The sequence below is a fragment of the Lycorma delicatula genome, chromosome 7 (genome assembly GCF_047948215.1).
Source record: "Lycorma delicatula isolate Av1 chromosome 7, ASM4794821v1, whole genome shotgun sequence".
In the NCBI taxonomy this organism is placed as follows: domain Eukaryota; kingdom Metazoa; phylum Arthropoda; class Insecta; order Hemiptera; family Fulgoridae; genus Lycorma; species Lycorma delicatula.
In genome coordinates this window covers 9968206-9992735 of record NC_134461.1, presented here as the reverse complement: position 1 = coordinate 9992735, position 24530 = coordinate 9968206, and the positions used below count along the sequence as shown (strand labels likewise).

General features: G+C 31.6%; 1 protein-coding gene across 2 annotated transcripts in view; it reads left to right on the top strand.

The window, feature by feature from the left end:
- Positions 1-24530, top strand: part of LOC142327727 (tripeptidyl-peptidase 2-like) — a 147632-nt gene that overhangs the window by 26408 nt on the left and 96694 nt on the right. For both annotated transcript variants that reach the window (XM_075371013.1, XM_075371014.1), the window contains one exon: positions 23128-23182. In XM_075371013.1, coding sequence (XP_075227128.1) covers positions 23128-23182 — 55 coding nt within the window. The remainder of the gene's footprint in view (positions 1-23127; positions 23183-24530) is intronic.

The following is a 24530-nucleotide window of genomic DNA, read 5'->3' as shown; positions in this document are numbered from 1 at the left end:
TAAATAATAAAATATATATATATATATTTTTATATTAAAAATATAAATTTTATTGTAAATATTTTATATACAGAAACTCTTTTCAAAAAAATAATTTGGAATCGAGTATTATTTTTAATGGAAAAGTTTGGTAAATATTGAAGCGAAATTTTTAAAATCTGTTACCGCGTAACGTAAAGGTAAATGAAGGTTAACTGCGTAATATAAATGAAAATAGAAGTTTATTTTTAAGCCGTTGTGCTTTATTTACCGTGATAAAATTTTAACGAACGTATATTGAATTTACGTTACATATCTACCGTAAACTGTATAGTACAATAATCGAAACGTCGCTATCTTCTTTTCCGTTTAGCACTTATACTCTGTAAGAGTACGCTTTTGGTGTTTTGCTGTCGTAAAACATTTGCTGTAAAAAATATAGAAACAAACAAAAGAATATTAGTACAGGTATTTTTAAAAAAATTTAATGAATAATGTATTTTATCGTTGTAAAAGATAACGTACCGTTTGCATCGGTTTGTAATACGACCAAAGGTACGTTTGATTTCACTTCATTCGGTAATGTCTGTGGAACACCTTTAACGGTATAAAAATATCGTTACGAACATTAAAGAAAATTTTTAAAAACATTTAATCAAGACACATTTATAAAATTATATTCGTATAGTATTATAATTATTATAATAGTCCTTTCCTTTAAACTCTGCAGTCTAAACATTTTATTTGCTTTGCCTAAGCAGAATGATACACAATTAGATCGTATAGGCATAAAACCGAAAGGGAAGAATAAAAGAACAGATTTCTTAGTTATATGTAATAAATCCTTTATGTCGAGAAACAGCGCTCTCACTTCTCTCACTCTCTCTCTTTCTCTCTACAGATATATATATTAAAACGTATGACACATGTACGTGAGATACGAAAACATTTAACCTTGACTTGCTTTTAACATTATACTGGATACTGGACAGCTGTCTATTTTGTCTACTATAAAAAGAGATGGATACATTACTTTTATGTCTCTCTTCCGGTTACAGTTTTTTTTTTTTTTTTTTATAGTTTTTTCATATCATTCTTTCCTAATGTACTTAAACCGGCCATATTTCTTCAACAAATAACTTTGTTAAATCGGTAACAAACCATATATATACATGTGTGTGTGTGGGCGCGCGCGTGTGCAGATTATCCTTCTAACTCAACAACCACTGACATGATGTGAACTTTTACCAATATTTTAATTAAAATTTGAGAGAATGATTTAGAAACTTATCCAGATATCTCCATTATCGTGGAAGCTTTAACTTTAACGTAATTGCGGTTTTTTTATAGCGTCAATGTTTTACGGTATAATTTTAGTCGCTGAATAAATAATTTCCTAAAGAAGGGCTGCGTTATTTTACCCGTTGAAATTTAAAGGTGATGGGGCCAATTAAAGGCGGGGTCAATTTTTCTTGGGATGTAAATTATTACAGAAAATTCTAATGTGGATACCACACGACAACCTTGTACAACTATTAAATTACATTTACGCATTTTTAAAAATTGAAAACTAAATAAAATTTTATTTCGTTTACAAATTATCGAATTCTAATTTATCGTAAAAGTTTTTTTGCGATCAAAGGTTAATAAATCAAACGTGAACTTTATTTATAAGATTAACATTATTACAATCGGTATACGGTACACATCATTTTGCGAGTATATTAATGATGAATTAAATAGGACGATAAAGTGCATCGAACGAGTACTGCGATAGAACTTTACTCGACTAGATTCTATTCAGAAGTGAATAATTATTCTGTATACTTTGTACAGGATGCAGCTCGAAGGTACATTTTTAAATATTAAGTGATATGAAGCACACGCGGTTTATGGAATGCAATGCGGCAGGACTTTATTGTAACATAACTCCCCCATCCACAAATAAAACACCGTGGGGTTGATTATCAGGCACAGGTATGTTTTCCTACAGATATTTCAATTTACAACAATTACAATAAATATATAATATAATATTATTATCCAGATCGATATATCAGCTGTGACCATCGACAAATTGTTTAAGTTTATTTTTTTAATTTTAACGTCTTAAGGGCTATTGATAATTCAGAGTGTTGCACTTCATTCGCATTTAATTCATTCTAATGATGAAATTTAGGATACCCGTAACTTTTAATCGTATCCTTATACAATAGTTGACTATAATTTGAATTTATTAAATATATCCCTTGTACGAATTTTGTTACGCTTTCTCTTTCATTTACAATCGTCAACCGCTCTTTTAAAAAATAATACGTTTCTATACTATCATTTTCAATTTATATTAAATAATCAGATGTTTCACCGACTCTGTTACATATACGTACGTGTAATAATGCCTATTCAATTACATACGTGCATTTTTAAAAGTACTTAAAATTTTACTTCACTAATAACTAATGATTTTTTTTTTATTGTTATTATTGAATAAATATTTATTGTAGCTCTTGATGCCCGCTCTTTCGTAACAAAAACTAAAAAAAATCCATAACCAAAGTGATATACTAACCTAATGGGATCACCGTGTAATTAGTACAGGATGTGAATTTGATTCCAGAAACAAGAGAAGAGATAAATATTAAAAAACGACTGCCAAAAAAAAAACATTGCTCTAATTAAAGAGCGTGCGAGTGACAATTTTTCGTATGTAGTATAATTTTTTAATTTATTTAATCGTGTATATGTATATATATATATATATATATATATATATACATCCAGAGATGTGTAGTTAACTGAATCCTAACCGTAAAGTAGAACCAAGAAAGTTAAAAATATGAAATTATACGTTTTGAAATTAAATTATTTAGTAAAATTGTGCAAACACATTTTTATTTTTTATTAAATCTAAGTTATCAAACGGCAATAAATAAATTTAAAAAGCGCAAAAAAATTAAAACTAAGGATCCTGTAGGTACTAAAAGAATATTTATTTTAATCCAAAATATGTGAAAAAAATTCTAAATGAAAATTAAAACAAAATATAAAATAATTAAAGATATTTGACGAAATATAAAATATAACCTTACTTTGTTTGATATATATGTGTGTGAGTGTGTGTGTTGCATGTATTCGTAAAATTTACCTAGTTAAAAATCACGCTAGTCATTTCATCGCACACGATATATCCAGGGATAAAGGTTGAAATTCCAGGAAGCCTCCAACTTATACGCCCATTTCTCTGCAAATTAATCGTCCCTATAGAAACATCTTACACACACACACACAAACGCGCGCGCGAGTATATAAGAATCATTCAAAAACAACCAGGAAAAACCCTCTATTGGGACTTTATATATGTAATAGCTTCCTGTTGCAGCTTCGCCCGCGCTGTATGGTACTTGCGTTTCCCGTGGCGGTTAATCTTTTTTATTTTGTGTTTATCAGTCAAGTCACCGGAAGTAGTGCAGTGAGTCCACACGTACACTAACGCTGGCACTGGCTGCGGGTGGTTGAGCCACAGCGCCGAATACCTTCGCACCCATTCAAAAAATAGGAATTAAAAAAAAAAACACGAAAATGGTTTTTAAATATTTACCCGAAGAGTATTTGCAAGCCCAAATCTACTAAATGTCTTGTTTACTACGGTCGGGATTCGGAAAATTTACAATAATAGTTTAAACGTTTTTTACCTTTTTTCATTCCCTTTCGAGGTCGAATTTTAAAGATCTAGAAATCGGTTTATCGACGTAAAGATTACACTCGCCAAAAATCAAATTGATCTTTAGATGTTTCTAATCAATCGGTTAAAACTTAGCTCACACAGTGATAGATAGTCACAGTTCACAATTAATTAATTAGAGTGTGCTTCAATCGGAAAAACTCCACTACTAAATTTTAAATATATATAAATATATTAGACATTTTTCGAGATGAGATATATCGAAAAACCTCACTCTCTCAATCTCTCTTTCTCTTTCTCTCTCTCTCTCTCTCTCTATATATATATATATATATATATACATACACAATTTACTCACAATGATGAAATTTTTTTCCTAACCAAAAAATATTCTTAAAATCATTCATTTTTAATTAAAAATTGTTTTACGATAAAACTATAGATAGGAACTTGGGAACTTAAAATCCTTTTTTACCGAACGTGTTAAAAGGGGACGATTTTTAATTCGACAATTTTTTTGTTTATTTTGGCCACTACGGAATGCATTACGACTTTTGTTTTGCCTTATACATGTCTTTATCGTTTCACCGTTCCGTTTCTTCTTTCTTCCGACGGTTGAATTTTAATTCGAAGTTTTCTTATCTCGGATGGGAGACCTTCCCGTTTGATTTTTTCCCAAAAGATTTCCCTACGCTGGATATCATCTTCAGAGATCTGTTTTTCTCGCTCGGTTCGTTTTTTAATTCTTAGAACCGAGTTGATTTAACGTTTCTGTTTTTAAAAGAATTAGAATAATTTTTATTTATCGGTCTATTTTCAAACGTACCTGAAAGATGCGCGTAAAGCATTTACATCTTGTTCTTTGTAATCGAATCTGAAAATTTTTTTCTCATATTTTATCCGTAATTTGTATTTGTATTTTTTATTTCGTAATATAAAAACATTCCGGCAGAAGCTGAATTTACTCTCTGCACACAGAAATGTTACCGTAAGGCGGGTAATCTGTACCGTTATAGAGAACAAAAGAACAACGTAAAAAAAATATTTCCAAAGAAAATAACGCGATAATTAAAACAAAACAGACTTAATTACATCGTCAAAATAAAGGTAGCAGTAATACAAGATATCATTTCAGTCATCGAGCCCCTCTCCGAGTTCGACGGGCGATAAGGTTTAAACTCTTTTCTATTTTAAGTAAATCGATCGGAGATTTCAACGTAGAAATTCTAACTACCGAGTAAATAAGAATTCCTGTAATTTAGAATTCTATTTAAAAACAAATGTTAACGGTACAAGCGACCGACGATAGGGACGTTAAATCAAAATCGAAAACGGATGTGCAAAGTCGTGAGGAAATATCCCTCTTCACCGACAAAGCTTCCGGTCTAAAAAAAAATTCTGGGCTCTCTCAAAGGAAAATTAAAAAAAAGTTATTTCAAGGGCCTGTATCGTCGGTTCTTGAAATTTTTACGGTACAAAGCTCTCGTAACTTTCTTTTACAGTCTGTAACATTAAACAGACATTACTCCGTAACTGAACTTCAGAGTTTTAACCGTTGTACTTACTGTGCGATCGTTATACAAAACTTAGTCCTCGGTTCGCTCATCGAAATTTACGTCACCATCGATGCGTTAACTCGTTAAGTTGTGGTGACCTCAGCCTTTTGGTCAAGACGTATTTAATAGATAGCTTTTTTAAATTTTGGGGAAACTGAGAACGCGAGGGCAATGTTCTTTTTAAATAAGATAACCGTATACGCGTATATATTGAGCTTAAAATAAAGTTAGGTTTGCAAAATTTTGGGTAAATTGACCTGAAAGAACTATATCCCGGCCGCTGGATATGTCGTCCCCAAACTTTTACCGAAAACTTTCCCCGTATACCTAAGTCTGTGCCGAATTTCTACAAAATCGGGTTTCCTGGTCAAAGGTATTAAGCTTCAAACACGCCAACACACGCACTTACATACGTACTAACATTACGCCCCGCTTTTTTATTGTTTTTTTTTTTTTTTGGTGGTTCCTGGGTCGTAAAACGTCGAGAAATGCAAATAAAACGTACCCCATTTTTGACCGATTAACGTACTTTCCTTCTTACACCGTATATTAAGAGCTATTATCCTAGTAAAGTAAACTGTATAATCTCATACGCTGAAAGCCAATCGATTTGGTTCTAAATGTCGTTTGAGATAGTCCAGAGTGTAAAGACATCGTGAAAGAAAGTTTTTGTCCTATCAAATACAACGGGTACGGTACAGTTTTATTGAAACTGCGTATTATTAATTGATTTCTCTTTTTTACATGTTGATCGTTGAAATCTGTTAAAAATTTACAGAAAAACAATCGCTAATCTACGAAAAGAATATACGACCCAGAGTATGATCAAGTTAAACTCCAATTCATACGTACTTCGATCTTACAGGAGTCTTAAATATAAATTCTAAGCGATCTCAGACGACACGGTATATACCGTTTAAATGAATCAAGTAACGTTTCAACATTTATAAAGAAATAAAGACGATAAGTTTATCTTTTAATTTATAGTCTTCATTTTCTGTTTTTGGTTCCTTAAATGTTTATTTAGAATTTATACATTTTATTTATCTTTTTTCTCGGTTTTAAAACCTTTCTTTTAAACTGTTTTTTTAAGTTTACAGCATTTTTCGATCGGTTTTGTTTCTGTGTATAAAATTTTTTATATATAATTATGGAATATCATCGACTTAAAGGTGGTACTTAAAAGCGGAGCGCAAGTTATTCCAAACACTTGTAATATAAATTAACTCGTACCTTATTTACGCATTTAGAAACAATATTAAATAAAAATGAAAATAAAGTAAATGAGATTTAGTGCGATTAGTTTTAAAAAATTTTCAGGTTTTCCGAGATTGATATTTTTTAGAAAACTAGGAAGAATAATTTATCATCTTAAACTGAAGTTTTATTAAAGTATATTTGTGTATTAAAGTCTTTTAATTATAATAATTTCAATTTAATCTTTACAATAACAAACTTTTGTCGTCAAAAAACATAAACGTAAAATAACAAGCTTTGTTAGGCTGGACTTGTATAAGTTTATAGTTCGAAAGCGAAGTCGGATATATGTACTCCTATCAGATATTCAAATAGAAGTGAATTTAAAAATAATGACGTTACTGTGTTACGTTAAACATTGTGAAAGAAAATTTCTAATTTTATTTCTTTGTAAAATTTTTTATCACGCGTTTTAGCACGTCTTACACACACAACTTAGTTTAAAATATATATCGCTTTATTTAAATACGATATTTTTTTCCTTTATTTAAGTCGGTGATTCTAAAACCGCGCATACACATACCGTATTTAATTCGCGTGGGTGTGGCGGTCCTCTGCGACGGTCGGCGCTAACTAAAATAATATAATTTCACAAATTATATAGAACAAGTTTCGCTTGTACGGTGTGCAGACCGGTGTAGCCGCGAAGGTTAACGCATCAGTCACCGAATCGACCGGGCGATCGAATTCTAAACCCGCTCAGACCGAGTTCCTTTTTTACACTCTAAATATTATTAATTTATTTAATTCTACCGCTCACCTGTGACATCACAACACAGGAGAAGACTATAACCGAATTTTACGGTACGGGTGTGGGTTTTTGCAAAAAATATTTTTTGCAGATATTGTTATTTTTTAATCGTTAACAAATACGCCTGAGAAAAATACGACTTAATCAGGCGAAAACTCGAGATGCTGAGGGTGACCTTGCTCTACAGCCTCGACTCCGTGACCTTTTAAGTTAAAAATTTAACGGCGTCAATGCCCCGTATATAGAACTTATCTGATCAAGTCCGGTTAAAATCGGTCTGATAAGAAATAAGATGATTAAAAGGCCAACATTGAACACACAAATACATATTCACGCGCGCGCGCACTATCGTACAAACATCGGGAAAATTTCCATCCGCTTTTCGGTTGTTTGGGTTCCTCAGATGTCAAAACCTGAAGATCGGGTGAAAACCACGTATGCCCAATTCGGACCGATTACAATACGCTATGCTTGCTATAGCTCTGCTATACGGCTGCAATGCCCGTAAAGATAACAAGGTTAAACAGATACTAGTTAGAGTAGCCTTCTCTAAGCATTTAACCGATAAAGTACATATCTTTTATTTTTAATAAAGTTTCATTCTGATTTATAAAATCAGGACAAATATTTAAAAGCTTGAAATTGTTTAGGTCATTTGTATTTAAAGGAAATACCGTGTCTTATTTATTTCAAAAAAATGAAAAATCGGAAGGCGTCAAATTACACGAATGAGGTAGCTATTCGGTTTTTCCTTCGGTGGCTTAAACGTTCATAAAAGGTTTGATCTAGTAATTCTCTAATTTAACCCCTGTTTAGCTCAAAACAAAGGGTTGTTTAAAAATAGGGTTTTAATAGCTTAAAATTAAAATTAAGAGTATCTTGCGCGATTTCGTAATCTTATTTAAATTAGGGAAATTACAAGATGGTAGAGGATTAGGTTAAGTTAGGAAATATTAGGTTAGATTAAAGATGGCGTAACCCACCGGGTTGGTCTAGTGGTGAACGCGTTTTCCCAAATCGGCTATTTGGAAGTCGAGAGTTCCAGGGTTCAAGTCCTAGTAAAGGCAGTTATTACTTTTATACGGATTTGAATACTAGATCGTGGATACCGGTGTTCTTTGGCGGTTGGATTTCAATTAACCGCACATCTCAGGAAGTTGGGTATGGCTTTTTTTTGCATTTCTCAACGTTTCATGGCCCAGGGATCCCAGAAAAGTGTGGGGGTAATGTTCGTACGTTTGTATGTGCGTATATCGGCACGTTTGAGTTTAATAACTTTTTAGCGGATGAACTGATATCGATTAAATTTGGTACAGAGACTATATTAGTATATATTAGGATATTCTTGGATAAAAGTTTGGGGTCAATATCTCCAGGGGATGGGATAGATAGTTTCTTTGGGGTAAACTTTCTCAAAATTTTGAGTACATAACCCGAAATTATACTAAGCTCAGTAATGCGTACGTGCTTATCTTACCGTTTAAAAAAACATTGCTCCCCAATTTCTCCCCCTTATCCCTAAAATCAACAAAACTATCTTTTCATTTATCGCTCGTTTTTTGAACGAATTTTTACTTCCTTGTACGAAGTAAAGAAGTATTGTAATAGCGAACAATTTTGGTTTTCAGATTTCATAGGAAATATTCATTTTGATCATCCGTTAATCCAGTTTGAAAAGTTTCGGCTTGACGTCCGTACGCGCGTATGTACTCGCATAAGTCAAAAACGATCGGCCGTAGGATGTTGAAATTTTAGATTTAGGACCGTTGAAACATCTAGTTTTGCGCTCTCCTTTTGAGGAGGAACAGGAATCGGCTGGAACCTATTTGGATTTTGGACTTTTTCTTAACTGCAGTAATAAGCCCTTATCGAGAGTTTTTCAGCGATATGTCGTAATCGATACTTATTTTCATCGGTTGCAGAGTAATAAGCAAATAGAATTTTAATTAATGAAATACTTAGCTCTTACAAGCGGAAGGCACATCGGTTCAAATCGACTTTATCTCCTTTTTTTTAACTTTTTTTTTAATTTAAATATATTGATTTATTAATAATTATTAACCTCTGATTGTAAAAAAAAATTTACAACAAATAATTCAATAATAACAATAAAAAAAATTTATGAAATATATCGGAAGTTATTAATGAAATAAAATACGTGGATATGTAATTTAATAGGCTTACAAGTAAGACAGGTGGTGTCCACATCAGATTTTTATCTTTTCGACTTCGTAAGCATAGTAGTAGTGCAAGTGTTACAAGTGGCAAAAAAAAAAATTGTAGGCGATATTGGTGGTGGGGGAATCGATCAAACTATAAAAATATCAAATTTTGGATTTTAAAAAAAATTTTCTTTCACCGGTTGAAATTTTACTGCCCAAATAATATATATATATATATATATATATATATATATATAATGAGTGTTTTATTATTTTTTTTATAAAAGTACTGGAGATGGACACTGCATTCTCGTCTCGCTTCTTAACTGTTTTGCAGATTTTCTTTTCGGTCTTTTATTTTAAACCCAAGCTACCTGAGTTTTGTGCAGATTATAAATAATTTTAAATTCTCTATATTTTAACCTTATATTCTTTACAAGTTTTTAAGTCTTCTTCCAAGGGATATTTCCAAATACCTACTTAACAAATTCCATGTACGTTGCTTTACTTATATTTATCCTTCTTTACTAGATCGATTTCAATAATTAAAATCGTCTTTCTCTTTTTTCAAACTAAATAAATTTTCAACAAACATCGCATCGATTGTAAATATTTAACTTCAGAGATTTGACGTCAAGCAGTCTACTTTAAGTAAATATAAAGTATAAAATAATACATATTATCAGAAATGTATATGCGATTTTACGTGAAATAAAAATCATCGCTGAAACAATTATTATCAAGATAATAACGTGTGAAGTAGTTTCCCGTTGCTTTATCGAATAGAAAAAAAATACCCTGTAGCACATCCGTATGTAAAGCCCGCTAAAATGCAAGAGACGTTCGTACTGTATAAGTGACGTCTTCATTTTGTTCGCCGCAGACTGACCGCGTAGTAAACATCAATATCTTCAGAGAAAGCGACTTCAGTTGCTTTTTCTACGTTTCAGCCGTAACAATCGACGAGACAGATAGTATAAATCAAAAACTAAGCGAGCAGCGATCTTATATAGAGGCTACTTAGTAGGGGATGACAAATCTTACTTTAAAATTATTTCGACTTAATAAAAAAGGGAAGTGGTGACATCGAAGAAGAAAACCGATCAAGTAGCTTCCGTAATGAAAAAATTAAACCGAACATCGAGTTTTCGATTAAAATTAATTATATAAAATATCGTTTAATACATCTAAACAAGTTATCGTTATAGGCAAAAACTATCTAATGTGTTTTACAGCTAGTTTCGTAAGCGGTCCTGCAATACCGCTTAAATAACTGCTCAAACGTGAATAAAAAAATAAATATTAACATTTGCTTTTTTCACAAAAACATTTTTGGACGAGACTACTAATTTAGGGTGTACTGAAAGCCGATTTGGAAACCGTCCTAAAACGATTCGAATCGATCGAATGAAAAATACTACAAAAATAATAGGATTAAATTTACGTTAAATAAAATAATATTAAATAAATTTAAAAGATTTCTGTTAAACAATAACGGCCTTACCCGCAGGCGCTGCGTGTAAGGCTAGAGCGGTAAGGTATGCGAGCATCTTGTGGGAAGATAACAAACAGGATTCCCTGGGGCGCTGTTTTAGGAGGTGCAACGGGGTTCTCTTATAATATCTCTGAAAACAATCGTCCGAATTCAAAATTCTAACGGGGCGTTTGTTAGTAGGTCGAAGGCTAACATTTGCACGCATCAGGTACACTCTCGACCTAACAGATCACGGCGATTCGGAAATGTCGATGTAAATTCCCGCTCTTCCGATTTCCAAACTTCAAACGGGGTATTTCCTCCCGAGATATTTTTCAACGGATATATGTATGCACGTAATGCTTGTCTGTTTGTTCCCCGATCACGCGAGAACAACCGACCGATCGCTTTCAAATTTGCAGGATACATTTGTGATATTCCAACGAAGGTTTTAAAGACGTAGACCGAGGCCCTAGCGCCCTTAGAAATAAAGTTGTGAAGCGAAGATATACGTTAAAGAAAAAAGAGACGGTAAAAGACTACACTTCATTTACGTTCATACATATCATCCTATGAAGTAATACCTTACGTTAGTTCCGGAGGCTAAACAGAAAAACGTTACAATTATTCTGGATTCTGTAATTCAGTTTCTTTTTCGTGTTTCTGTAAAGCCTGAATATTTATATTGTTACTTATGACTATTATTCTCAACCTTGAGGATAAACAACTGAGCAAAGATGAGGGTGGCGGAACCTTCTGGATAGACGGAAATGGCGAGTGACGTCAGCTCTGCGCCGCTGAGATAGGCCCCCGAGGAGCTCCTGAATTGACTCCGAGGGTCCAGGTTCTGGCTAGCCGGGGCGGTTAGTATCTACGTTTATGTATGTATGTGTGTAAAAACTGAAAAAATGGAAAAAATAAAGCTAGAAGGGAAGTTTTAAATTGCGATAAAAACAAAATTCCTAAAGGTTTATGAATGGACTGAAAAAATATTTTTAATCTAATTACGTTTTCTTTATATTACACTTATCTTTACCAATTCCGCGCGCGCAATACACACACACACACATTATATTTATATTTGACGGACATTATTTACGCTTTACAGCATATAAATCACACAAATAATTACAGCGTCATACGAAGTTAAACAAATTCGACAATACAATAATCTCATTTGATAGATTTATTAATTTTTTTTCTCGATGTTTACTATTCCCAATCTTATTATATGACTATTATTACCACATTTTTATTTTAAACGAAATAAATAAGAAAAAAATGATCCGTTTAGAAAAATACATACACACTGCAATTCCTTTGTAATCAGATATATATATATATATATATATATATACAGTGAATTTGTATTTTTATTTGAAAATCCTTACCCTACAGATTGATCTTTTGTTCGTGCGTTAGGGGTGATTAGGGAAGCTTAACCCAGATTTTTAACATCCTCCTCCCATCGATTTTTGAAAAACTCGAAAAGTTTTTTAAATGCATTTTTCTCTGAATTTATGCATTTTAGAGAAACGTTTTTCAAACAAAAAATGTAGAGGACATTCTCTTCTACAATTAATGTCTTTGAAGTTATGTCGTATAATTTGAAATTGAAAGAGTAGGTGGCGCTGAAGTTGTAAAAAACGTGTTTTTTCGGGTTTTTCACCGGAAAAAATTGTTTTTCGTCTGTATTGCATTTAGTAAAGTTGTTAATCTCAAAAAAACACACGACTTTTATTTAGATAATTTTCTTGTACGACTTACCGTTTTGGAGCTGTAGCTTGTGAAAGTGTGAAAATGTCGTGAATCGGGCACGTGTTCGAAACCGGTCTACTAGTTTACAACGTTTTTTTTTTTACAACTTCAGCACCACCTAGTATTTCAATTTCAAATTATACGGCATAGCTTCAAGGACATTAATTGTAGAGGAGAATATCCTCTACATTTTTTGTTTGAAAAACTTTTCTCTAAAACGCATAGATTCAGAGAAAAACGCATTTCAAAAACCTTTTGAGTATTTCGAGTTTTTCAAAAATCTACGGGAGGGGATGTTAAAAATCTGGAGTTAAGCTTCCCTAATCACCCCTAACGCACGGACAAAAGATCAATCTGTAGATAAGGATTTTCAAATACAGCCTGTTTCGATGACAAATTGTCTGTACTAATACAGAAATTCACACGTTACAATATGTTAATAAAATAAAAAATCGTTTTCTCTTATTTAATAATGAATAATATTTTCACATATTTTATAGCCCGAGAATCAACGACAGTAATATGCACAATTTATGCCTAACAACTACGGAAAACGTTCTTGTTTCCCGTCATCTGGAAATAAAAAATTTCATTCATTTGTTTATACGTTCAACTAACTTTACTCGTATCTTATAAGGAGATTTAACTATAAAAATACCTTATAAATCGGTTAAATTGAAAAAAAATGTAACTTGTATCTTAAGTAATTGTTCGTTTCCATCAAATAATATTTGCGTTTTTATCAATTTTTTTCTTAAATTGTAACGTAATAAACTGAAATTGTACGTATTAATTTGTCTCTAATATAATATATAAATATATATATCAAAAATTATCTGTAAGAGTATAAAGGGATCGATCAACATATCAGCGTAGAAAGAGGAAATAAAATGTGTAACCTTTTTACACGACAATGTTTTTTTTTGAAAATGAAACGCAGGATATTAAACAGATGATTTCAAAATTAGAAAACATCGAGCGAAAAATGAATCTTCATAAAAAAAAATAATTAAAAGCGATTGAATATATCCATAAAAGAGAAAAGAATTGAACGATACTTTAATAAAATTGTAAAAAAAATTAAAATCGTGAAATAAAATAATTACATGAGAATAGCAATAGTTAAGGAAATATACGGCTAAAGTGTGTCCCAAGAAGAATCATCCGATTTAAATCGTATGTATTTTGAAAAATATGGAATATAAAAACTTAAAATTAATTTTGTATTAAAGGTTTATTCGTAAAGTTTCTTTACATACCAAGTCATAGCTGCTCAAAACGCATCCCTTGGGACGACGGTGTACGGTATCTTTATTTTTTGTTTGAAGCACTTACCATGAGCTACCCCGGTAGCTCACCGCCTCTAGAATTCCTAGGCCTTTACCTGCAGTCCTCAGACTCAGACTTTTCGTGTTGTGGCACTTACCACGCTAACATGTTCCCCCTTCCGTTATAACTAATCCGAATCGACCTCTAGTAGAGGGAAAAGTCGGTTTTCAAGCGTATCGAGACACGTTGTTCCCACAAAAGTGTTCTCTAAGAAAAAAAAATTGACCGTTCACCTTTTCCCCCGAAACCGCACAAAAAATATAACTTTGGAAGAGTCTCTCTCATGCTGTCCAAATTCACGCGGCATCTCTCCGTACCCCGTCATTCTAATATCGATCGTAGCGGTTCACCTTCCCGCTTAAATGAAAAGTAGCATCGTCATTAAACACTAAACGCGTTACAAAATAGTCATCTTCTTCCTCCTCCGCCTTATTAAGGACGAATTCACAAAATTTCACTCGTCGGTGTTTTTGGTGTCACCTTCATAAAGAGATTGCGGTAACCGAATCCTGTACGGTTTCGTAAGCAAACGACACACAAAACAAACCGGATAGACGTTCTGAGAACGTTTACTTTTCTACCGGCACGGCGAGTTTATTTTCGGGGGCTGCTTGAGAAAGTCAGAAGGATTCGTTCCATATCTTGGTCTGACACACGGGGTAGTCCGCTTGATTTCCCTTACGTAGACAACCCGTGTCTTTAAATCGTCTATACGAGCCTAATTCTCTTAGCGGAAGGACGTTCAGCGCCGTACTCGCTATGGAAATCACACCGAACAGTAAATACGAACTCACGCTGTGCGAGAACAAGCGTGATTTCTGTCGTGAAGTCGCCATTTTTTCTAACGTTGAAGCGAACGAAGTTCTGGAGCTACCCGGCGGCAACCTCGTGAAATTTGAGAGTTCCCGCTTTCTAACGGTACTTTGCTCGATCAAAACGGACTAAAAGCTAAATAGTTATGAAATTTCAAAATCGGATGATCTTTTAGAAACGCGCATATTATTTAACGGAAACTGTACTTACGTAAGAAGATATTAGAGTTATAGAAGCATCTTATGTAAAGTTATGTTTGGAGTATGCGTAAGTACGGATGAAACACCGAGACTAAGAAAAAAAGAGGCTTAGGAGATTTCAAATGTGAAATTGAAGAAAAAGACAAATTAACAACGAATCTGAAATCTTAAGATCTGCTGTCTGATGAAATAAGATAACAAAATGCGTCTCAAACTTGACTTCCGTAACAGAAAGATAATGAATATCTCAGCTTTTCGTTTGGAAAGTACTGAATTCAAATTCCGGTCAGGATCGATTTTTTTTTCGTATAAAATTTCAATCGTTTATTTTCACGCTTATATAGCTAATTAATTTATCGACTAAAAAAATAATAAAATCTTGAAAGTAGAATCGAGAGTAGTATCGACGTGGTAAATTCACCAGAATAATGAGTACAAAACAAATAGCGCAATAATCTTCTTATCGACATAGATAACAAATTTTTCAAAATTTGGGAGATATAGGAGAGGGGTCTTTTAGTTTAATGAAATATAATCGAAAAAATAATAGGTCACGATTTATTTAATGTAGAAATGAATTTACAAATAATCTACATAGATAATCTATATTATTTAATCTATAGTATTTAATTTCCGATGAAATATAGCATCTTTCATCAGAAATTCCAGTACCTCTGTTTTGACGCGCTTCATTTCATACAGAAGAAATTTATAAATTGAAATCGCTAGAAATTAACTTGAAGTTTTCAATTAGTTATCATTTTTTATTTTAGCTAGTATTTAACGAAGAATTCGCTAATTAACTAAATTACATTAAAGTGGTTGTTTTTGAGAAAAAAATTACAGCATATATTTAGCATAACACCGATTATGTAAAATCAAAGAGTGCGCCTAAGAAGTTCTGTTCCTATCCGGATGTAATTAAGTATAAAGTTGTTTTCGTCTAGACGGTAAAATTATTTCAGACGGTGACAGGACAACAGACCTGTATTAAATCTACAAATATTTTGCACTGATAATGCATTATACAATTAATATCAAGAAAGGTTAAGGATGGAAATACATCGATAAAAAAATAACTCTTATAATACCGGATAAATCAAAGAAAATAGAGGTAAAACTTTAATTAGAGCGACATATAAAATAAAATTGAATGCGGTGAGTCTATATTAGTTCTTAGAAATATTAAATATCTGCATCGATGATCGGTAGATTAAATAAAATTCAAAAAAATAAACAGCTAAAAGGCATTGAGCGCATATTACACAGCGATGAAAAAAACGAATTAAAAAATCATTGAAAACGGAATATTATTTTTTTTCTGTAAAAGAGAATAATTTAATTAAATTAACGGGGAAAAAGATTTAACTAGATCTTATTAAGAACAACAGCAGAAAAATAATTAACTCCTTTCTTGTACTCCAAAGAACAAGTAAACAGTTCTATAGCCCGATTCGATAAAATACAGGTAATTTTGTTTTTTTTTCTCTTTAGAATAAGTGACTACCGAATAGTGTGATGTTAAATAAAAATACAAGGATAAATTAGAATTTATCGTACAACGGTAAAGATGTTTGTTACTTACGAGCGAAAAAGAAAGAGCACACGGGATACATTTGTTTCTTGAAAGCCTTTCATTTTGATGAAAAAGGAATGAAATAAATTTTAATCGATACATTTAGGTGATTTTTCTTACTCGTCAGATTATTTTTTTTACAGAAAATTCTGCGAAGAGGGTTAAAATTAACGATAACATTTTGAGGCAGATTATTAATAGGCGGTTAAGAAAAGCAAAAGAACTAAGGGGGTTTCCTACGTTCTATAATTTGGAGTAGGGATGTTATAACAGAGAAATAAAAAATATCTGATGTCAGTAATGTGTGACCGTAATCGGTTTTAAGTAATTCCTTTATTATCGTAATAGCTATGACGACTTAACAATAAGTCATAAATCTTCGGTAGAGGGACGGCTGAGAAGGTTAATCTCAGGTTAGGAGTTTACCTCCTTTATAACTAATTACCTAAAAGGAGGAGAAAATACACCTCGTATTGTTTGCTTTCATAAGACTATATTTACATTAAATATATTTCCTAGATAGGCTTGACGTTAAGATTAATTATAATTTTTACGTTCGAAGAACCAGACATGGACACTAACATCACAACGCAGTGATGTTTACTAACCCACCGAATCGGTCTAGTGGTGAACGCGTCTTCCTAAATCAGCCGATTTGGAAGTTGAGAGTTCCAGCGTTCAAGTCCTAGTAAAATCAGTTACTTTTATACGGATTTGAATACTAGATCGTGGATACCGGTGTTCTTTGGCGGTTGAATTTCAATTAACCACGCATCTCAGGAACGGTCGAATTGAGACTGTACAAATACCTCATTTACAGACACATATCTCTCTGAAGTAATACCTGGACGGTAATTCCCGGAGGCTAAACAGGAAAAAGAAAGAAAAAGATGGGTTACCCGAAAATGTTCGTTATTTATAACGAATCCTACGATTAGCCGTAGGATGTTGAAATTTTAGATTAGGGCTGTTGTAACATTAATTGTGGACCACACTTTTCGATTGCGATCGAAATTAAAATAAAATTTTAATTTATGAAATGTTTGGATCTTAAAGGGAAGGCTCATCGATTCCAATCACACTTCATAACGTTATATGTTTTATAAGTCCGATTCTTTGAGAGAATAAACACGTATAAAATTCACTGGAGCGAATATTTGTCAGATAAATGTATTTCTCTTATTTCATATATATATTACATACACACAAATACACACTCATACTCACAGTGCAAAAAAAATAATCCTTGTTCCATGAAATTAAAAGGAAATTTTAAATAATAATGCTCTTTAAACATTAATAACCAATTTTTTTATTTGGGCTGAACATAAACCACAAGATAAAATTAATCTTGTTTTAATGAATGAGTATAAAAATTGTAATAAATTTACAAATTAATACCATTAAATGATTAAAAAAAAAAAAAAAATTAAAAATTTATGATTAATGTAAAAATATTATTAATTTTTAACTACATAGAATCTGATGTTGACAACACATGATTTTTTGTACGCCTATTAAATTACACTTACACTTTTTTAAAATGTAAATACGTAAAATTTTATCTCATTAATAATTGTAGATATTTTATCTTTTTTTTTGCTATTGATTTATTATTCATCGTAATTTTTTTTTTTATAATGAAAGGTTAATAATTATTAATAAATTTTAAAAAAATTAAAAAAATGTAGATGAAAAAGGAGATTTTAACCGATGTCCTTAACTTTTTTCAAATATTTCATTAATTAAAATTTTTTTTTGCTATAACTGGAACAAATGAAAATAAATACCATTTATGATATATCGTTGAAATCCTTTCAATGTGGGCTTATTACTGCAGTTAGAAACTAGATTTTGGTCTTTTTTGGACACTTTTGGTACAGTGGATTGCAATCAAAAGGGGAGGTGCACAAAGAGATGTTATAACAGTCCTAAACACAAAATTTTAACGTCCTACGGCTAATCTTTTTTGACTTATGCCAAATACTTAAGTCATACGTACGTACAGACGTCACGCCCAAAGTAGTCAAATTGGATTCAGGGATGGTCAAAATGGATATTTCAGTTGAAATCTGAATATCGTAATTTTTCGCGATCACAATACTTTCTTACTTCATACAAAGAAGTAAAAATGAACTAAAATTAAAACGTGAATTAAGAAACTATTTTTTTATGCATTTTGAATTATTTATTTATTAACAAAATGGATCACTTTTTACGTTTTTTTTTATTTTTTAAGATAAATTATCTCTAATCTTACATGTTACATGTCATCTTACAAGTTTTTTGGAAATTTTTATTAAATGACTTTTTATTATAATTTTTTTAATGAAAAATACACAGAATATATATATATAAACCGATCGAAAATATTTTTCATTCTATTTTCCTGGCATACATCTAAAGGTATACTGAAAGAAGGAAAAGTATGGTAATCAGTCAAAAAGGTGTGTGATTTTTTTTTAATTTCTCAAAGTTTTATGTCTGAGGAATCCCAAAAAAGAAAAGATAAAGGGTTTTGAGGGGGGGGAAGTAAATTTCGTACTTATGAACGTGTGAAAAAAATCATTTTATTCCATTGTTAGTCGCTTTTCAAAAAAAAAGTAAAGAAAAAGAAAAACGTTTTGAACCAGCATGCCGGTTCAAAATTTGGATGATTTGTTTGCGCTTTAATATGAGGTACATAGTAGCAGGTCGTTTGGTTTCGCTATTACAAAGAGACGGTTCACTATTGTTTACTAATTTTGACTTACTGAATTTGAACCGCAGTTCTGCTATGTCAAACATTAGACTATGCCAAACAACTTCCTGCTAGCCGTGCGTGATGACTCAATCCGCCACTGTTACCATCTATCTATACAATGTTTATTTATTTTTTTTTTCGATCGATGAAATAATTCACCGCAAAATCTTACAAAGAAACTTCTATTGCGGGAACGTGAAAATGGAAATTTTCAGTCGCGTATGAAAAATACCGTATCTGGCCGGGATTAGAACCCGGTACTCTGAATGAAAGGCCGAGACGGTACCGCTCAGCTACGGAAATCGAGTAATTAATTTTATTTTTCACTTTTAAGTCGGTTCAGCTATTAATTACGTTTTGATTGTTTTGTTATACGCTTACCATAACTAGGCGGGAATTCAACCCACGACTTTCAGTGTAACAGAGGAGCAGTTCTTTTCCCGTTGTTGCAATTTTCATTCGTTTTACTTATTTAATTTTAAATATTTAGTGATATGCGATATCAAATTTCTATGCGCGCGCGTGCGATTGTTTTAATGTGCACTTTTGTATTAATAAAAAGTCACCTGATTTGAGGTTTGTCCGAAATGGAACATTAAATAAACGGTAACTATCAGTTCTATTTTATTTATCGTAAATACAGGGTGATTTTGGGGGAAAGGGAAATAATTTGGGAACCGATTATAGATCTTGAAATAAAGGAAAAAGTTCACATACAAACATATGTCCGAAAACGCTTCTTTGTAAAGTTTCGCTAGCGTAGATTTCGCTCGGATTTCAGTTCCCCTGTGAAATAAGTCATACTGAAATTTTTAAGGCGTTATATAAGGGGTAAAATTGATCGTATCTTATGTTTTTTGACCTGAAAAATAGAATAAAAAAAAACAGTACTATCATCCCTTATTTTCACGATATCCAGAGTAGAACAGAAAAGTTCAGTGACGAAAAACACGTTTTTTTAGGTTTGATGTAGAATAAATCTGTTAAACAAACATGTAGTTTAATTCTGAGAAAATCTTTGTAATATACTCTATGGAAAAAACTTTAAGGATTAGTAAAAATAAAAACAACCGTTTTCTTTTTTTTAGTAAAATACGTTTAACCTTTGAAAAATTAAAATAATAATTTTAATTTACTTTAAAAAAAAAATACTCGCTGTGGTTTATATTTTTTTTCTCTCTCTCTCTCTCTCTCTCTCTCTCTATATATATATATATATATATATACATACATATACATATATATAGCAATAGCGAAGCATTGCCGGGTCTACTCGTATTTTAATAAAAATTAAAAAGCAAAAATTGTAATTATGGAGTAACAGATTTCATTTGCTCGCGGTGTGTGTGTGCGTGCGAAATCTTGCATTACTGATAAAGACATTACACAAGATTGAACATTAGATTTGATTAAATAATAGAAAGCTTCATCAACCGCATCTGTATCACCGGTATATTAGATCATTCTAGTTTTGAAGGTATTTTTATTGTAATACTTCATTTGTGCTAGATTTTTAAAAAAAATCAGTTGATTAAAGCGAAATGTTTCATGATAAATAAATGTAATTAAATAAATTTCTTGTAGTAACAAATGCTTTAATAATAAATAAAAAAAAATAAATAAATGAAAAATAAATAGTTCAAGAGTTAATGATAAAATAATACCATAACATAATTTATAAAATTGTATAGTTTATACGTTGACAGAGGACTTTTGCTAAGAGGAATTTTAGAGGTAAATCTTTTTTTATTTAATTTTTTTGGGATGACGCATCTAGTAGCGAGGGGGATAAACAAGCGCAGGTGGCTGGCTTCCTTCGCTCTGATTGGCTACCGTCAGACAGTTCTGGTCAAGCGTTGTACAATTCAAATACAACCGTAAACATGTGTACATGTGTGTGTGCGTACGTATGAGTATTGCTGTGCGAGTAACACGTTAATATAGACGTTTTCTTATAAAGACATATTTCTTATATAGACGTTCGATATAATTAAATTAAATCAAGATTTGTCGATTATTTTATATTTATTACATTTTATTTAAAATAATAATTAATCTCCCTTAATATTTATAATTTTTTTTTTTTTTAAATATTACGATAAAGTTTATCTGTTTTGTAAAGTAATTTAAAAAAAAAAGATTCTAATATTACATAATAACAGATAAAATTTTTCCAGTTTTATTTACTCGTAATACCTTACACGTGTATTTTAACGAACGAAGAATATGGTCGATAAAATTAATGAGTTATTAAAAAAAAGTGAAATTTTTGCCAGGAATCAAACACGAGACCGGTAGATTTAGTAGCCAACATGCTAACAACAATTGATCGACGGATCGATCAATTTTTAATATGATATAACGTTATAAACTTATTTATAAAATGTAATACAGCATTAAAGTGTAAAAAAATGAATATGTAAAACTTGTAATTAACTCGATTATATTTAAGGTTCTAATAATAAAAGTAAGAGACGTCCACATAAATACAATGTTGAGTTAGACGCTATAAGCGACCTACTTTATGTAATCCTTTTATGTTTATAAGAACAGAAAATATAATGTTATTTAATTCTTCAACAAACATCAACTAAACCGTTTGCCGACTGATCTCCTAAATGGAATCTTCCGGAAGGTCCCGGGTTCGAACTCAGTCGCCGTTGGAATTTTTAACTTAATTTAATATAATGTACGTTATAGATTTAATTATTTATCAAAATATGAGTTATGTTGCAGCATGTATTTAGTGAAGCGTTTAGCGTTTAGTTTGTCGGAGAGGAAGGGCGGTGTTACCTCGACAGCATCGCGGCTACCAACGGTTGATAAGTCGCTCCACATTATCTTTATTAATGCTATTCCTTACACATAATTAGTACCTAATACATTTTTATATTTATTTATTTGTATCGGCAATAGACCGACATCCGGTTCGTCACTTACGTTTATTTTTAATTTTAATAAAGCGTATATAAAAACCAATTCTGACCGGAATTCGAACCCAGAACTTTCTGTCTACCAGTACTACCTACAATTCTGGTAATAATAACTAATAGACTTACTTACAGGGCTTTAATGAAACGCTCCTGTAACCAGACGGATAAATGAATGATGGACTGTATCGAGCGGTGACCCGTACGGACTTATAAGCTACGCATCTGTTGTCTACGCTGTAATATAAAAAAATGTGTAAAACGTAATATAAATGTAATGTAAAAAAAATAAATACTTCATTTCATTTGTTTGAACAAAATTTTATTCCAATAATACTAGTATAAAGGATCCTTTAATTAAAATAACTAACAAAAGTAAATTTATTTGAAAATATTCAGCGATTTACAAAGTAAATGTCCATGAACTGGTAAAATTATTGTTTTCTATTTTCTATGAACCGTTTAAAACGGTTTACTTTAGAGAAATATAAATGTTTAAATTTTATAACCGATTTATTTAAAACTTTTCTCGACCTCTGTAAATATTAATTTTATAATATCGCTGTAGGTGGTTAAAGTAAATATCTCTCTCTCTCTCTATATATATATATATATATATATATATATATATACACAAGCATTGCCGGGTCTGCTAGTATCAAACAAGTATGAACACAGTGGTCACGTACAAGTGACCACTGTTGAAATCATTACATATAATAGCGTCTGTTTTTTGTTTTGACTACTGTCACTTTTAACTGAAATTTCTTTTTTGTTTTGCACAAGCGGCAGTGTAATTATAAAAAGAGTTTTACTTTAGAGTACATATATCTTATATACATAACTCTTGAACAAATACAAAAAAAAAAAAAACATGTTACTATTAGATCTGTTATAATTTTCTTTTTCTGTCGTAGAGTATGCTCAGAGCAGAGAATGAAATAGCACGTACCTCACTCGATCGCGTTGCAAGTAAGTTTTTAATTTATATTTTGCATTGATTTTATGTTTATTATGATAATACTAACCAAAAAACGAAACAAAATACACACTAGAACCGTTTAAAAATTGCCTTCTAACTGTTGTAAATGTTTTGCAGATTAATTCGACAAAGAGTAAACGGTAACGGCCAGCAATGTCTGTAATCCCGTCTGCCATCATGTTCTTCTATAGGGTGCCGACAAAGCATCGGTTGACAAACGCTGAAACCTGTCGTGCACTCGCTTAAACCCTTACGAATGTTGTACGATTAGTTTTTTCTGGTAGAAGGAAGAACAGAGATCTGCCAGTGACTTTCTTTGTCGTGAAATGTAGACGTTAGTGTACAACTGAATTGTCACGATGCTTACATAAATAACTTTATTTACGTGTAAAATTTAAATAGAAGGAAATAAACTCGTAAAATAAGAACGGTACATCCCAAAATTGACACGTAAAAATCAAAATATTATAGTTAAATAATGAATATACATTATAATTAATTATTTTCTGGCACTTGGGGTAACGTGACAGGTCCTTTCAGTTGTGCAAGAATTTATTTAAATTATTCAAACGTTTCGTATTTTATCCATAATTTTTTTTTCTTTTAAAAGTATACGCAAATTTCATATTTTTTATTTCGGTTTATATTTTTGACAATTCATTTCGATGACAATTCATGAGAAATAGTCGTATGTCTTTTAAATATTACTCGCTACGATCTTAAAAATTACAGACGACTACGATCAAATTTTTTTTGAATGTTTAGGATGTCGAGAAACAACTTGGAACGGTAACCGCATTCGTATGATTTTTGGTCAGGTAATCTTCAAAGACGAATTTGACTTTTCTTCAGATCCAAACATCCTGAATTACCACTCACAGTCGATTGAAAACTCATTTATATGATTTCATAAAGCGGACAAAAGTTTTAGGGGAAAAATGTGTAATTTTGTAGTAAATGCCATCGTGATTGCATAAGGGGGAAAGCAAGATCTTTTGAACATATTCATTAAACATGTAATTATAAAAATCCTTTTTTTTGTTAACATTTTCTTTTTAACTACTTTCCTATTAGTAATTGGAGAAAATCGATTTTTAGACCGATCGATGTACTGGAACGCATTGCAAAAAAAAAATTGATCGGTAAATTTTCATAATGAATTTGTGATAAAAATTTCTGTCATTGAGTTAAGAGAGAAATATTCACAATTTTTTGTTAATTTTATAAAGGTATTCGTTTAAGCTAACGATGAACTGTAATCTTGTACTTCAAGTTGTGCTTTAAAAGTTGGTCTGATATTAAAGAATGACAAATGCACAGAGTCGTACAGTTTCATGG